This window comes from Ranitomeya imitator, chromosome 1 (assembly GCF_032444005.1).
Source record: "Ranitomeya imitator isolate aRanImi1 chromosome 1, aRanImi1.pri, whole genome shotgun sequence".
In the NCBI taxonomy this organism is placed as follows: Eukaryota; Metazoa; Chordata; class Amphibia; order Anura; family Dendrobatidae; genus Ranitomeya; species Ranitomeya imitator.
Window position 1 is genome coordinate 553314464 of NC_091282.1, and position 18154 is coordinate 553332617.

An 18154-nucleotide genomic window follows, 5' to 3' on the forward strand; every position below is an offset into this window, starting at 1 on the left:
AACTGAAGCTTCCTGGAGCATCGTGAGGAGCGGGAATGCTGTAGGGGTGTAGGAATATCACAATTTATTTATTTTATTATTTTTAACATTATATCTTTTTTACTATTGATGCTGCATAGGCAGCATCAATAGTAAAAAGTTGGTCACACTTGTCAAACACTATGTCTGACAAGTGTGACCAACCTGTCAATCAGTTTTCCAAGCTACAGATCACTTGGAAAACGCTAGCATTCTGCAAGCTAATTTCGCTTGGAAAACGCTAGTGTTTAGTGGGAATACCCATGCCAATTCTGCATGCGTTAAATCCGCGGCAGGGAGTTGCAGAATTGCTGCGGAAATTTCCGCGGCAATTCTGCAACGTGTGCACATAGCCTAAAAGTTCTAAATTCCTATGAAAATCAATAATCAATAATTTAACCAACCAATATTACTAAAAGGAAAATATTCTGTACATTTCCATTGACTCGAACAAAAATTAGCTCCAACTTTCACTCCACAGTTTTTGTAACAAGAACTGAAGATATTTTGTGCACCACCACCTACATTATGTTACAATTAGTACAATTACAACTTTGGTTCGAACTGACTTGAGTAGGGCAGAGGAAAAAGCTTAAGGGGAATTGCAGTTTCTTTCAAATATTTTCCGCAGAGAACAATTATATTACATGGATTATCTACCCCCGAGTACATTTTTGGCAAGCTGTGTACGCTTGCTGAATCCTATCAGTCTGTATTGGTTACACAGTTAGGATTCAGCTCTACTTGCATACTTCTTGTCACTAGAGTTGAGCAAATTTTTCAAAATTCGGTTCTGATTACGAATGGCCGTGAATATTATATGTGCAATATTCGCCGAACACAGCTGAACGTCATTGGAGTCGAAATGACCGAATATGTTAGAAATCGATCGTCACACATAAATTCAGCAAGAATAGGGTACCAATATGGCACGAATATGGCAAATTCATATTTGCTCAACTCTAGCTGTCATGTTTCAGTTAGAGCTACAGCCGCTTTGCTCAATGCTCATGCTGAGACTTTAGTTAACACGTGACAAAGTGTGGAAACTGCATTCTTGTGGTTACACGATATCTGCTGGACCCAGCAAACAGCGCTGAATACTAATTCACTCTGCTAAGATTCTGCAGCTTGTTTAAATTTGCTCAGGGGAGGACAACCCCTTAAAAAAAAGGAATATTCTCTTGACCAAGTAACATACAACCCCATACAGTAAAGTCAACATTAGAGAATTGTTTAGGTTTGAATGTTCATTGCAGAAAGTCACTGACACTAACAGACAAGTTAAGGTCTCAAAGCTGCTGATCCTCCAATGAATGGCCCATACCAAGAGCGGACGACAGCCCATTCCTTGAGAATAATAAGGGAATATGTTGGGGTTATATACATCTACTGATGTCAAGCATATAGTGGATACATTAGTTAACTGTCAGTCCGATATTCTGTGCTGGTAGGAGAACACAGCAGGTAGGCAGATTCAGACACTGCTCAGCTGAGTTTTGTCAACCTTCTTCTCTTGTCGGAGTTGTTTCTTTTTCAATTTCCTGCGTACTTGAGCATCTTGTTTTTTCTGAAATGCCTCCTGAATGTGCGCCTTGAATTTCTTTTTCTGTTTCCTGATTTTCTCCAGTTCCGCTTTTCTTTTTGCCTCCAGATCTGGATCCTTACATTATAATAAAGTAAATATAACATTTAAAAAATAACCCTTTCCACCATGCTACCATAAATGTAACATACACAAGAATAGAGCGGGCTCAGAGGCTATGCCCAAATTCTCTACAGCGGGTGTTAAAAATCATGTTTGACTATCTGACAGGCTGAATCAATGTTTAGCAGATGCACCAAGAACATTACCTATGAGGATGTATATTGCCTACTGCAAAAAGGGATATCAGTTCGGGAGAATTGAATAGTTGTTTGGTCTGGACAATAAAAACAGTGATAAGTGTAATTTTAGACATTTAATTTATATGTGAACAACGGTCTGCTCCCAAATTGGGAAATGTCACATCATACTGTAGCAGGACTGTGCCCTTGTACACAAGCTAAGGTTCAGAAAACCACGCTGTGGTCACTTTGGTGTGGAAGAACTTGGGTGTCTTTAAACATGTTTGGGATCAACTGGATCATTTTTCTTATCCAACATCAGAGTCTGAACTCAAAAATTGCTTGACTGTGTGAGTGAACACATTCTAAAATCTTGTGGAAAACCTTCAAAAGAAGAATGAAGGGGTGTTATAGCAGTAAAAAAAAGGGGGGCAACTGTCCCATAAGCTTACATCAGTGTGATGGTTTCCAAGCTGTAATTTGCCACAGAAAATCATTAATGACTATATATGCATAGTGTAAGGAGAAAACCTCAGTGCGTAAGATCACATAGTATGTCCAAGTAAAGCAAGATAAAAGAATATGATTGCTGGATATAATTTTATTTGACAATAGGGATAGCTTCGGTCATTAATGTAGTGAATGTTAACTCTCCATGTAGGACCATTAGCACGTCCCAATGAATGAAATCTTTGGCGCTTATCATTACTATAACTGAGTGCACCTTACCTTTCCTTCTAATATAAGCTGTTTCCTCTTGTTTATCTCCTTCTTCTCATCAAAGTCTGTACATTCAAGTTTCTAGGAGCGATAGAGAATACTAGTTAGTACCCAGTGCACCATCGGGGGTTTCTAATTGTAAAGGATTACATCTAGGAGAAACTAAGAGGAGACTTACAATTTCACATTCTCGCCTGGTGACATTCACTTGGGTAAGGATTTCCAGGACTGCACTTTCTTTCACCTTATGTTCTTGTAGTTTCAGATCTGCCCGTGAGAAACAGATTTAATAAAGTGAAAACTTGCGGTTACACATCTTCTAATATGTTGTCATGTCCATTATCCAAATGCACATAATTAAGAAGCATGCCATCTCAACCTTGAGTAAGGAGATCTATGGTAAATTTAATAGTAGGAAGGACTATCACCAAGCTTAAAGGGACACTGTCACCTGAATTTGGAGGGAACAATCTTCAGCCATGGAGGCGGGGTTTTGGGGTGTTTGATTCACCCTTTCCTTACCCGCTGGCTGCATGCTGGCTGCAATATTGGATTGAAGTTCATTCTCTGTCCTCCATAGTACACGCCTGCGCAAGGTAAGATTGCACCTTGTGCAAGCATGTACTACGGAGGACAGAGAATGAACTTCAATCCAATATTGCAGCCAGCATGCAGCCAGCGGGTAAGGAAAGGGTGAATCAAACACCCCAAAACCCCGCCTCCATGGCTGAAGATTGTTCCCTCCAAATTCAGGTGACAGTGTCCCTTTTAGGCCAAAACAGGTATTCTCTAAACAAAAGGAGTTACAACTACCTAAAATTAATGGTAGAAAAACTTAGAAAGTAATGAAGAGTGCATATAACAAAAATGACAAACAAGACACTTACTGATTTTTTCTTCTATAGCATGCACCAGATGAATATCATACTGAGTCACCAATGTTATTGCCATGCCATGGCGTCCTGAAAAGAGAAAATAAAAGGAATAAAGATGATGATCTTGTAGGAATCCCCAGCATAAGTCACATTTATTAAAACAAGTTTTCAATGAAATGTGAACCAATTATTCCTGAGAACCGCCAATGAAATCAATACATGGACAGATATTAACAGAAGTATCTGTCCCTATGGAATGAAAGCGTGATCCTTGAGGCATCTGCTAGGGTTTTCACTATAACTCTGTAGCCATTTCCCATCATGTAAACAGCCCTTTTCTCTGTAATTAGACAGCACACAGATGTATCACAGATGGCAACTATGTGGTGACTATTCACATCATGGTCTGAAAATTGCACTGATCTCTGACATGCCTCAGTCTTTCTATTTTTGCTGACACTTGGGATGACTATGAAAAAGGATCATGTCAAATCAGTTATTGGCCATGAATTATTCATGTTTTGTTTGTTTAAAGAAAAAAAAAAAATCACACATCATTGGCACACATACGAGAAAACCCAGCTGAGTGGACGAGGTCTTAACCATCTAACATTACCAACTTCTTCACCAGCCCACTCCCGTGGGATTAGATGTGCTTGCCTCATTCCCGGCACATGATGGAGGTGGCATACAGCTATTATCTACCTGTAGCAGCAGTGAGCGCAGCTGATGCTGACCGGAATCGCAAGTGTCATGCTCAGATACTTACACACCAGCAAAGAAAAATGGCAGCACCCGGCGGCTGCAGAAAAACTAATGAAAAAATGTAAAAAAAAAACCCACTACATTTTATATTAACCCCTTCATGATCTGGGCTTTTTTCGGTTTTGCGTTTTCCGCTCCCCTACTTCCCAGAGCCGTAACTTTTTTATTTTTCCGTCAATATGGCCATGCGCCATTTTCTGTTACCCGTTGTGTCTCTATTTTTCATGATCTGGGGTCAGGTGAGGGATTATTTTTTGCATGCCGAGCTGACGTTTTTAATGATACAACTTTGGTGCAGATACGATCTTTTGATCGCCCGTTATTACATTTTAATGCAATGTCGCTGTGATCAAAGAAACATAATTCTGGTGTTTCAAAATTTTTTTTCGCTACGCCGTTTAGCGATCAGGTTAATGCTTTTTTTTTTTTATTGATAGATCGGGCCATTCTGAATGCAGTGATACCAAATGTGTATATTTTATTTTTTTTATTGTTTTATTTTGAATGGGGCGAAAGGGGGGTGATTTAAACTTTTATATTTTTTCATATTGTTCAAAACTTTTTTTTTTTTTTAACTTTTGCCATGCTTTAACCCCTTCACCCCAAAGACTGTTTTCACCTAAGTGACAGGGCCAATTTTTACAATTCTGACCACTGTCACTTTATGAGGTCATAACTGTGAAACGCTTCAACGGATCCTGGTGATTCTGACATTGTTTTCTCGTGACATATTGTACTTCATGATAGTGGTAAAACTTCTTCGATACGACTTGCATTTATTTGTGAAAAAAACAAAAATTTGTCGGAAATTATGAAAATTTAGCAATTTTCAAACTCTTAGTTTTTATGCCCTTAAATTAGAGAGTTATATCACATAATATAGTTAATAAACAACATTTCCCACATGTCTGCTTTACATCAGCACAATTTTGGAAACATAATTTTTTTTTTGTTAGGACGTTATAAGGGTTAAAAGTTGACCAGCGATTTCTCATTTTTGCAACAAAATTTACAAAACCATTTTTTTACGGACCACCTCACACTTGAAGTGACTTTGAGGGGTCTATATGACAGAAAATGCCCAAAAGTGACACCATTCTAAAAACTGCACCCCTCAAGGTACTCAAAACCACATTCAAAAAGTTTATTAACCCTTCAGGTGCTTCACAGGAATTTTTTGAATGTTTAAAAAAATTGAACATTTAACTTTTTTTTCACAAAATTTTTACTTCAGGTCCAATTTGTTTCATTTTACCAAGGGTAACAGGAGAAACTGGACCACAAAAGACGTTGTACAATTTGTCCTGAGTACGCTGATACCCCATATGTGGGGGTAAACCACTGTTTGGGCACATGGCAGAGCTCGGAAGGGAAGGAGCCATTTGACTTTTCAATGCGAGATTTGCTGGAATTGAGATCGGAGCCCATGTCACGATTGGAGAGCCCCTGATGTGCCTAAACACTGGAAACCCCCACAAGTGACACCATTTTGGAAAGTAGACCCCCTAAGGAACTAATCTAGATGTGTGGTGAGCACTTTGAACCTCCAAGTGCTTCACAGAAGTTTATAATGTAGAGCCGTAAAAAAAAAATTATATTTAATTTTCACAAAAAATGATCTTTTTGCCCCAAATTTTTTATTTTCCCAAGGGTAAAATGATAAATTGGACCCCAAAAGTTGTTTTGCAATTTGTCCTGAGTACGTCGATACTTCATATATAGGGATAAACCACTGTTTGAGCGCATGGCAGAGCTCGGAAGGGAAGGAGCGCCATTTGACTTTTCAATGCAAAATTGGCTGGAATTGAGATCGGACGCCATGTCGCATTTGGAGAGCCCCTGACGTGCCTTAACAGTGGAAACCCCCCACAAGTGACGCCATTTTGGAAAGAAGACCCCCTAAGGAACTTATCTAGATGTGTGGTGAGCACTTTTAACCCCCAATTGTTTCACTAAAGTTTAGAATGTAGCATTGTGAAAATTAAAAAATCATTTTTTCTTTCCACAAAATGATGTTTTAGCCCGCAATTTTTTTTTCTCCCAAGGGTAACAGGAGATAGTGGACCACAAATGTTATTGTCCAATTTGTCCTGAGTACGCTGATACCCCACATGTGGGGGGGAACCACCGTTTGAGTGCATGGCAGAGCTCGGAAGGGAAGGAGCACCGTTTGAAATGCAGACTTAGATGGAATGGACTGCAGGTGTCATGTTGCATTTGCAGAGCCCCTGATGTACCTAAACAGTAGAAACTGCCCACAAGTGACCCCATATTGGAAACTAGACCCCCCAAGGAACTTATCTAGATGTGTTGTGAGAGCTTTGAACCAACAAGTGTTTCACTACAGTTTATAACGCAGAGCCGTGAAAATAAAAAATATATTTTTTTCCACGAAAATGATATTTTATCCCCTATGCTTTCATTTTCCCAAGGGTAACAGGACAAATTGGACCCCAAAAGTTGTTGTCCAACTTGTCCTGAGAATGCTGATACCCCATATGTTGGGGGGAACCACTGTTTGGGTGCACGGCAGAGCTCGGAAGGGAAGGAGCGCCATTTGAAATGCAGACTTAGATGGATTGGTCTGCAGGCGTCATGTTGCATTTGCAGAGCCCCTGATGTACCTAAACAGTAGAAACCCCCCACAAGTGACCCCATATTGGAAACTAGACCCCCCAAGGAACTTATCTAGATGTGTTGTTAGAGCTTTGAACCAACAAGTGTTTCACTACAGTTTATAACGCAGAGCGGTGAAAATAAATTTATTTTTTTTTCCACGAAAATGATATTTTATCCCCTATGCTTTTATTTTCCCAAGGGTAACAGGACAAATTGGACCCCAAAAGTTGTTGTCCAACTTGTCCTGAGAACGCTGATACCCCATATGTTGGGGGGAACCACTGTTTGGGCACACAGGAAAACTCGGAAGGGAAGGATCCCTGTTTTACTTTTTCAAAGCAGAATTGGCTGGAATTGAGATCGGACGCCATGTCGCGTTTGGAGAGCCCCTGATGTGCCTAAACAGTGGAAACCCCCAATTATAACTGAAACCCTAACCCCAACCCTAACCCTAGCCCTAACCCTAGCCCTAATGGGAAAATGGAAATAAATACATTTTTTTACATTTTATTATTTTTCCCTAACTAAGGGGGTGATGAAGGGGGGTTTGATTTACTTTTATAGCGTTTTTTTGGCGGATTTTTATGATTGGCAGCTGTCACACACTAAAAGACGCTTTTTATTGCAAAAAATAGTTTTTGCATCACCACATTTTGAGAGCTATAATTTATCCATATTTTGGCCCACAGAGTCATATGAGGTCTTGTTTTTTGTGGGACGAGTTGATGTTTTTATTGGTAACATTTTCGGGCAGATGACATTTTTTGATCGCTTTTTATTCCGATTTTTGGGAGGCGGAATGAACAAAAACCAGCAATTCCTGAATTTCTTTTAGGGGGGGCGTTTATACCGTTCCACGTGTGGTAAAATGGATAAAGCAGTTTTATTCTTCGGGTCAGTACGATTACAGCGATACCTCATTTATGTAATTTTTTTATGTTTTGGCGCTTTTACACAATAAAAACTATTTTATATAAAAAAATAATTGTTTTTGCATCGCATTATTCTGAGAGCTATAACTTTTTTATTTTTCTGCTGATGATGCTGTATGGCGGCTTTTTTTTTGCGGGACAAGATGACGTTTTCAGCGGTACCATGGTTATTTATATCCGTCGTTTTGATCGCGTGTTATTCTACTTTTTGTTCGCCTGTATGATAATAAAGCGTTTTTTGCCTTGTTTTTTTTTTTTTTTTTTTTGCGGTGTTCACTGAAGGGGTTAACTAGTGTGATAGTTTTATAGAGCGGGTCGTTACGGACGCGGCGATACCAAATATGTGTACATTTATTGTTTTTTTTTTTTTTTTACATAAATAAATGTATTTATTGGGAAATGTTTTTTTTTTTTTAATTTGGGGATTTTTTTAAATTTTTTTTTTACACATTCTATTTTTTTTTTTTTACTTTCTAACATTGTCCCAGGGTGGGACATCTCTGTATTAGATCAGATCGTTGATCTGACACTGTGCATAGCACACTGTCAGATCAACGATCTGACAGGCAGCTTAGCTGGCTTTCCAGCGCCTGCTCTTAGCAGGCGCCGGCTAGCCAGGTCACTTCATGACCCGGAAGGAGTCCGGCGGCCATCTTGGATCCGGGGACTCCTTCCGGGTCACCGGAGCAACGCGATCTCATTGCGTTGCTCCGGTGGGAGAGCGCAGGGAGCCCCCGTCCCTGCGCGATCCCCCTCTATGCCGCTGTCACTACTGACAGCGGCATCAGAGGGGTTAAATGCCCGCGATCGGCGATAGCGCCGATCGTGGGCATTGCTGCGGGGTGTCAGCTGTCATATACAGCTGACACCCGCACCCGATCACCGCGGCGCTCAGCGCGAGACCGTGGTGATCGGTGCGCCGTACTAGTACTGCTGCTGGCACTTATGCAGTGCCGGCAGCGCAGTACTAGTACGGCGGCTGGCGCGAAGGGGTTAATAGCCTCTATGGGAGACTAGAAGCTGGCATAGACTGATCGGCTCCGCTACATAGGAGTGATGCTCAGATCGCTCCTATGTAGCAGATTTACTGCATTGCTATGAATGACAACCACTGGGTGGCGCTCACAACAATCTGGCATCAACAACCATAGAGGTCTTCAATAGACCTCTGGTTGTCATGCCGATGCATCGTCTGATGCCCGGAAACGCTAGTTAAATGCCACTGTCAGCATTTGACAGCGGCATTTAACTAGTTAATGGTGGCGGGTGGATCGCGATTCTACCCGCCGCTATTGCGGTACATGTCAGCTGTACAAAACAGCTGACATGTCATGGCTTTGATGTGGGCTCACCGTCTGAGCCAGCATCAAAGCGGGGGTTCTGACCTCGGACGTACTATCCCATCCGAGGTCAGGAAGTGGTTAATAATTATTGATTATATAATCAATAATTATTAATACAAAAATAATAATTGTGACACATTCCCTTTAAAGACATACAGAAGAAAGAAAAGGACCACATCACCGGTACAATGCACGCCGCATGGATGTCAGCCCCACAAAGACACACAGTCTTATACACCAGTAGTACAGAGAAATATTTTAGAGGCAGAATGTACAGTTGTATCCTAGCCAATTGGCCAGATTAGATAGACGGTGGGGCCTAGTTTTGACTTGGCACCACAGATGTACTCAATATGGCACCTACAGGCCTAAATCTACAAATGGTGCTTTAGCAGAATGGATGATATACTGTATATACAGAGTATATAACAGTCTTTTTGTCATTTTTAACCAGAACAAGTCCACAATCTATGCTACAAATGTGGCAGATAAAAAAAACTAAGCATCTGAACCACAAAGCAGATTTATAAGTAACGGTATTTATTTCCACTTCAGGTTTTGCAAAGTGGCCAGTGGAGAGAAAAAACATAAGACATGCATGTCACTTCTTGACAATGTACATTTGTTGTACCTTACTCCACTTTTGTGGTGGAAATTATGATGAAAATAATAATAATATTATGTATGTATGTATGTATGTATGTATGTATGTATGTATGTATGTATGTATACAGACACACACATATATGTAACGATCAGGGGAGTAAAGGAAGCCATTCTCATACAGAATAATGCATTGTATAATGAAGCCAGATCTAAGAACAGAAATAGGCAGTTCAGTAATGAGAAAATAAAAGCCCTGAGCATTTGTACAAAGTGATCCCAAATAATCACACGGCATTCTGTTAACATGGCAATGAGGCAAAGGATACCATTGCTTAGAGCTGACAATCCCTACCTGCCCTTGCTGTACGGCCCACACGATGGATGTAGCCCTTTGGCAGGCCTGGGGTATTATGATTGATCACAACCTGCACGGTGGGAATATCTAGCCCCCTGGAAAAGCAAGTGAAAAGTGAATACATTCCTCATGTATGGCTTCATGGCTGCTCTCATGCACTGTAGCCAATGTAGTCTACAAGACAGCAATATTCTGCACTTGATACTAAACAATCCTATTGATTCACAGTCAATGGGGGATAAATGGCACCATTGTGGTTCACACACAACAAGTGCACAATAATGAAAATGGACGATCATAAAAAAAAGGAAGAAGCCAATGTCTTACAAAAGAAAACAAACAATTAAGCAGCAATGTAAGATATTGTAATTCCTATTGTAAGACACCACAGAAGAATTACAAACGGGGTCCATTACAGAGTACAGTGCCTACAAGTAGTATTCAACCACCTGCAGATTTAGCAGGTTTACACATTTGGAATTAACTTGGCATTGTGACATTTGGACTGTAGATCAGCCTGGAAGTGTGAAATGCACTGCAGCAAAAAAGAATGTTATTTCTTTGTTTATTTTTTTTTTAAATTGTGAAAAGTATTTTCAGAGGGTCATTTATTATTCAACCCCTCAACCCACCAGAATTCTGTTTGGTTCCCCTAAAGTATTAAGAAGTAGTTCAGGCACAAAGAACAATGAGCTTCACATGCTTGGATTAATTATCTCTTTTTCCAGCCTTTTCTGACTATTTAAGACCCTCCCCAAACTTGTGAACAGCACTGATACATGGTCAACATGGGAAAGACAAAGGAGCATTCCAAGGCCATCAGAGACAAGATCGTGGAGGGTCACAAGGCTGGCAAGGGGTACAAAACTCTTTCCAAGGAGTTGGGCCTACCTGTCTCCACTGTTGGGAGCATCATCCGGAAGTGGAAGGCTTATGGAACTACTGTTAGCCTTCCACGGCCTGGACAGCCTTTGAAAGTTTCCTCCCGTGCCGAGGCCAGGCTTGTCCGAAGAGTCAAGGCTAACCCAAGGACAACAAGGAAGGAGCTCCGGGAAGATCTCATGGTAGTGGGGACATTGGTTTCAATCAATACCATAAGTAACGTACTCCACCGCAATGGTCTCCGTTCCAGTCGAGCCCGTAAGGTACCTTTACTTTCAAAGCGTTATGTCAAGGCTCGTCTACAGTTTGCTCATGATCACTTGGAGGACTCTGAGACTGACTGGTTCAAGGTTCTCTGGTCTGATGAGACCAAGATCGAGATCTTTGGTGCCAACCACACACGTGACGTTTGGAGACTGGATGGCGCTGCATATGACCCCAAGAATACCATCCCTACAGTCAAGCATGGTGGTGGCAGCATCATGCTGTGGGGCTGTTTCTCAGCCAAGGGGCCTGGCCGCCTGGTCCGCATCCATGGAAAGATGGATAGCACGGCCTACCTGGAGATTTTGGCCAAGAACCTCCGCTCCTCCATCAAGGATCTTAAGATGGGTCGTCATTTCATCTTCCAACAAGACAACGACCCAAAGCACACAGCCCAGAAAACCAAGGCCTGGTTCAAGAGGCAAAAAATCAAGGTGTTGCAGTGGCCTAGTCAGTCTCCTGACCTTAACCCAATTGAAAACTTGCTCAAGATTAAAGTCCACATGAGACACCCAAAGAACCTAGATAACTTGGAGAAGATCTGCATGGAGGAGTGGCCAAGATAACTCCAGAGACCTGTGCCGGCCTGATCAGGTCTTAGAAAAGACGATTATTAGCTGTAATTGCATAAAAGGTTATTCCACAAAATATTAAACCTAGGGGTTGAATAATAATTGACCCACACTTTTATGTTTAAAATTTATAAAAATTTAACTGAGCAACAAAACTTTTTGGTTTCTAAGATTTATGCATCTGTTAATAAATCCTGCTCTTGTTTGAAGTTTGAAGGCTCTAACTTATTTGCATCTTATTAAACCTGCTAAATCTGCAGGGGGTTGAATACTACTTGTAGGCATTGTATGTACAAAATGGCTGTCATTACTACTGTACACCAGGACTCGAGTATTTTATACATTACATTTGCTCTCAGTATATAATGTAAAAGGAATCTGTCACCCGGGACGTATATGACCTATTAATATGGGCATACAGGTAATAGAAATGTTACACTAGTCCTACCTGTATGCCTAATATTAATGGTCTTTGTGCTGAGAAATCTTATATTCTTTATGTTAAGAATTTCTTCCAGGCTCCAGGGCGTGCGGTGCCTGGAATAAATCTCTGCCCTCCTATCTTCATTATAACACTACCCCCCTCCCATCAGCGTCAGTTACGGCCCCGGAATCCTGCACCCTAGCAACTCCCTCAGAAATACATACCTCATCCTCCCTCCTGTGGGCGCTGCATTCAGGGATCTTCTGCGCAGGCGAGTCACTGTGACCTCCTCCAGTGTGCGCCTCGATATTATGCTCTCCCCACTTCCTCCCTGCACAGTCATCTCTAGGAACCATGTGTACATAGTGATGACTGTACAGGGAGGAAGTGGGGAGAACACCTTATCGGTGCGCACACTGGAGGTCACTGGAGCAGAAGTCACCGGCGTCTGAGCAGAAGGCAGCACCCACAGAAGGGAGGATACGGAATGTATTTCTGAGGGAGTGCAGGGCACAGGATTCCGGGGCCATAACGGACGCTGATGGGAGGGGGTAAGGGATGGCAGGGATTTCCTCCAGGCACCGTACTCCCTGGAGCCTGGAAGAAATCAATAGCATAAAGACAGAATATAACATTTCTCCACAACAAGACCATTAATATGAGGCATACGGGGAGGATTAGTGTAACATTTCTATTGCCTGTATGCCCATATTAATAGGTCATATACGTCACAGAGGGTGACAAATTCTCTTTAACACCTTGCATCCGCAGCAAATTGTTATTTTTACATTTGTACTATTTCCTCCCCTTTCTTCCAAGAGTCACAATTTATTTTCTCCCCTCACCATAGTAATAGGAGGGCTTGTTTTTTTGTTGGACAATCTGTATTTTGACAGACACCATTCATTTAACATACTACGTACTGAAATGGGAAAATTTTTATTTTGCAGTAAATGGAGCTGTGTTTTTGGCAAGGCAAACTGGTGATTTTATTGATACTAATTTGGGGTAATTACAATGTTTTGATGCTTTATTGAATTTGTGGGGGTGGGTATGCTGACCAAAAGACAGTTCTGGCCCCCACCCCTCTTTATGGCATTTATCGTATGGTTTATGTAATTTTATAGTTTAATAAGCTGGACTCTAAAGGACACAGTGATTCAAATATACCGTACTTATTTTTTTTTAATTTCAATGGGACGACAATAGTAGTGATTTTAATTTTCTTATTTAATAATTCACTTTTTTCAGTAATGCACTAGATAGTGAAAATTGTGGTCTCATATGAGGAAGTAGTGAAAATTGTGGTCTCACATGAGGAAGTACGGCATGAATTTACAGGCGTACCAAGATGGCAGGAGCCCAGCTGCCAAGGTAAGCATTGGTGCAGCACAATGGCATTGCGAGTTTCCTAGGGAAGCAAGTATGTGTGCACTGGAAACTGCTCCAGAAATGGACACCAGCATCTAGATGGTGAACCACAAGGATCAGCGCTCAGCTCCAGCTACTGCTATTAGAGACAGATGCCGGCTATGCAACATAGCCGACATCACTGTGTTTGGAGAGAGTTCAGTTCCTGAACCCTCTCCACACATGGTGACCCTAGCACTGATGAATATGCACAACATTTTAAACTTAGCAGTACAATCAATACGGAAGGTCCTCACTAAGCATGGCTGTCAGATGAACAACTACTCAACAAAATCAACTGTAAAAGTGGAAAATAAGCAGGAAAACATGTGTCTTCTTACCTGGCTGCTACATCAGTGGCAATTAGAATCTTGTAAACGCTGGACTTGAATTTTGCAAGGGCAGCAAATCTCTCTTTCTATGGTGAAAACACAAAGGCTGTCAGGTCAGAAGCTGAAAACCTATGCCAGAGAAGACTCTTATATGACCTTGACATCAGACGGCGACAGTGGATGTCTTTTTGCGTTCCCGTGCGATCGGTGGGCACGTCAAAAAGCCGCAAGCGGACGAATCCACATCCAACGCATGTCCCTGCGTACCCAATGTTAAAGATAGGTACGCATTACGCATACGGAAGTACGGGGAGTGTAGGCGGAGCGTGAGAGGATGTACGCAGCCATACACAGACCAACCAGCATAACACTCCTATTCACAGAATGTGGCCCATTTAAACCAAACAGAGGTAATAACAGAAGAATACTAGAATACTGCTGTTCATGACGTTCTCATTGGTCAAAGTTGCTCCAACAGTAAACCTTCAATTAGCAGATAACATATGAGTGGAAAAATCAGGCGATCAATCCTGTATAATCAAGATTCTCTTTTCAATTTTTGAAGTTGTAAGTCTGCAAACCCTTACCTGCTTCATCATGGAGTGCAAAGCTACAGAAGGAAAACTGAACTCACGGAGCATCATATTGAGGACTTGGCAGTTCCTGAAATATATATATTTATATAAAAAAAGTATTTAAGACTTTGCTACACTGCGGTCCCAATGTCTACTTTTTTGGTTCTACTTTCATAAATTAAATGATAAGATAAAAAAAAAAACAAAGAAATCGTGCTTTGCTTCTTCACAAGACTCTGTGAAGGAACTTTAATGCAGAAACTCACAGAGATAGTTGATATTCTACCTTTTACTGCTACAATTAAATTTTTTACAAGGGAATCTGTCACTAGATTTTTGCTACCCCATCCAAGAGCAGCATGATGTAGGGGCAGAAACTTGGATTCCAGTGATGTTACTTACTGGGCTGCTTGCTGTGATTTTGATAAAGTCACTGTTTTATCTACTGCAGATCTACCAGTTCTGTGAGTGCAGAGCCCACACCCCTGATCGCCAGATTTCTGTGTGCACTATGCATAGGCAGAAAGGTTTACAAGCCTTTTAGTGATTGTTTTATCATCAGGATATCACTAGAGGGCTTGTAAACCTGCTGCCATGTGGTCCTCCATAATAATGAGCTCTGTATAACCCCACCCCACCACTGTGTCAGCTTTCTGCCTATGCACAGTGTACACAAATCTGGCAATCAGGGTTGTGGGTGGAGTTACACAAAATAACAGCAAGCAGCCCTGTAAGTGACATTGCTGGAATAAGGGTCTTTGTCTATACATTATACTGTGTTCAGATTAGGTGGCAAAAACCTGGTGACAGTTTTGGTGATGTGTAAATCCTTTTCTTCTGTGTGACATATGCACTCAACAATCTACCAGTAAATGCCAATAATAAAGTCATAATATTCAATTAAATGTATCAGAACTTACTTGCAAGTGCTGGTGAAGATCATAATGGACCAGTCTTCATGCTCATCCTGGAACGTCTGGATCAAATGCACCAAATAAGCATCTTTCACTTTCTCAGGTACCAAGATAAATCTCTGATCTAACTGCTCCACTGTGCGCACCCTGAAGAAAAGCAGGTGTTATCCAGGTACATGTAAGACCATGACATTTCCTCCTAAATTTCAGTGCAGATTTAAGACATTGCCATCTCCCGGCATGCAAAGTGCTAAATCAGCGCCCACAATCTGTGACGTTCCCGCACCATGAAACATATATTCAGCTCCTTACTCTGAGGTGGATTCCCAGAAGAAAGGCTTGTTCATTGCAATGGATTTTAACTCCTGCAGGGTGTCAGTCAAGGTGGCGCTGAAGAGAAGTGTCTGCCTTTGGGCAGGAATTCCTCCAAGGATCACCTGCAAGTCTTTAGTGAAATCCGTACAACCCTGTTCCAAAAGACGGTCAGCTTCATCCAGAACCTAGGGGTTGAAATTTGGGAGCGAGTATGAATAATGTGCCTGCAGCCAGGCTGCCCTTCCCTACAGGCAGCACAGGGACACTACATTTATTGAGAGGCACAGACATGTTGGAAAGTCTGGTTACTAGTGATACACTGCATTTTCAACACAATTGTCGGACAACTCATCCCTGGCATGCAGTCTCAGATTTATTAAAGGGGTCATCCCACAAACAAAGTACATTTTAAACAATAGATATAAATATTCATAATTTCCACAATTAGAGGTGTTAAAAAATGCTCCTGTGCAGAGATACATTTTGTCAAATGCGCCCCTGTACTGTGTAATGGCTGTCTGACTGTACAGGAGCAGGATCTAAACATTATTGACCAGGGGAGGACGCAAAAGAAAATGTATACAGACATGACAGTAGGGGACTACAGCTGATTCTTTCCGTGAGGTATAATTTCCCTGCCTGTTATCACTGGAGTGAGTAAAGGTACCGTCACACTAGACGATATCGCTAGCGATCCGTGACGTTGCAGCGTCCTCGCTAGCGATATCGTCCAGTGTGACAGGCAGCAGCGATCAGGCCCCTGCTGTGCTGTCGCTGGTCGGGGAAGAAAGTCCAGAAATTTATTTCGTCGCTGGACTCCTGCTGACATCGCTGGATCGGCGTGTGTGACACCGATTCAGCGATGTCTTCACTGGTAACCAGGGTAAACATCGGGTAACTAAGCGCAGGGCCGCGCTTAGTAACCCGATGTTTACCCTGGTTACCATCCTAAAAGTAAAAAAACAAACAGAACATACTTACCTACCGCTGTCTGTCCTCCAGCGCTGTGCTCTGCACTCCTCCTGTACTGGCTGTGAGCGTCGTTCAGCCGGAAAGCAGAGCGGTGACGTCACCGCTCTGCTTTCCGGCCGCTGTGCTCACAGCCAGTACAGGAGGAGTGCAGAGCACAGCGCTGGAGGACAGACGGCTGTAGGTAAGTATGTTCTGTTTGTTTTTTTACTTTTAGGATGGTAACCAGGGTAAACATCGGGTTACTAAGCGCGGCCCTGCGCTTAGTTACCCGATGTTTACCCTGGTTACCGGCATCGTTGGTCGCTGGAGAGCGGTCTGTGTGACAGCTCTCCAGCGACCAAACAGCGACGCTGCAGCGATCCGGATCGTTGTCGGTATCGCTGCAGCGTCGCTAAGTGTGACGGTACCTTTATTCTGCTAGGTCTCCAGCACTCTGAGCTCATCAATTAAGTCAGTCAGTGACACACAATGGGGGAAACAAGTATTTGATCCCTTGCTGATTTTGCAACTTTCCCCACTGACAAAGACATGAACAGTCTATAATTTTAAGGGTAGGTTACTTTTAACATTGAGAGATATAATATCAAAAATAAAATCCAGAAAATCACATTGTATAAATTGTATAAATTTATTTGCATTTTGCACTGAGAAATAAGTATTTGATCCCTCTGACAAACAAAACTTCATACTTGGTGGCAAAACCCTTGTTGACAAGCACAGCAGTCAGATGTTTTTTGTAGTTGATGAGGTTTGCGCACATCAGGAGGAATTTTGGTCCACTCCTCTTTGCAGATCATATCTAAATCATTAAGATTTTGAGGCTGTCACTTGGCAACTGGGAGCTTCAACTCCCTCCATAAGTTTTCTATGGGATTAAGGTCTGGAGACTGGCTAGGCCACTCTATGACCTTAATGTGCTTCTTTTGAGCCACTCCTTTGTTGCCTTGGCTGTATGTTTTCTGTCATTGACTTGCTGGAAGACCCAGCCACGACCCATTTTTAATGCCCTGGCGGAGGATGTCACTCAGGATTTTACGGTACATGGCTCCATCCATTCTCCCATTGATGTGGTGAAGTAGTCCTGTACCCTTAGCAGAGAAACACCCACAAAACATGTTTCCACCTCCATGCTTGACTGTGGGGACTGTATTATTTGGATCATAGGCAGCATTTCTCTTCCTCCAAACACGGCGAGTTGATTTAATGCCAAAAGATCTCAATTTTTGTCTGAATAAGAATCATCCAGGTGTTCATTGCAAATTTCAAACGGGTCTGCACATGCACCTTCTTGATCAGGGGGACCTTGCAGGCACTGCAGGATTTTAAACCTTTACGGCGTAATGCGTTACCAATGGTTTTCTTAGGGACTGTGGTCCCAGCTGCCTTGAAATTATTAACAAGTTCCCCTCCTGTAGTTTTAGGCTGATCGCTCAC

The 18154-nt window shown here is 41.9% G+C and overlaps 1 protein-coding gene across 1 annotated transcript in view; it reads right to left on the bottom strand.

Annotated features, from left to right (window-relative positions):
- Window positions 1-431: 431 nt before the first annotated feature.
- The window catches only part of DDX49 (DEAD-box helicase 49), a 34779-nt gene continuing 17056 nt past the window's right edge, over window positions 432-18154 (bottom strand). The window contains exons 5-13 of the mRNA XM_069767719.1: window positions 15746-15933; window positions 15440-15580; window positions 14532-14607; window positions 13954-14030; window positions 10058-10155; window positions 3453-3527; window positions 2744-2832; window positions 2575-2646; window positions 432-1681 (exon numbers count right to left, since the gene is read on the bottom strand). Coding sequence (XP_069623820.1) covers window positions 1496-1681; window positions 2575-2646; window positions 2744-2832; window positions 3453-3527; window positions 10058-10155; window positions 13954-14030; window positions 14532-14607; window positions 15440-15580; window positions 15746-15933 — 1002 coding nt within the window. The 3' untranslated portion in view covers window positions 432-1495. The remainder of the gene's footprint in view (window positions 1682-2574; window positions 2647-2743; window positions 2833-3452; window positions 3528-10057; window positions 10156-13953; window positions 14031-14531; window positions 14608-15439; window positions 15581-15745; window positions 15934-18154) is intronic.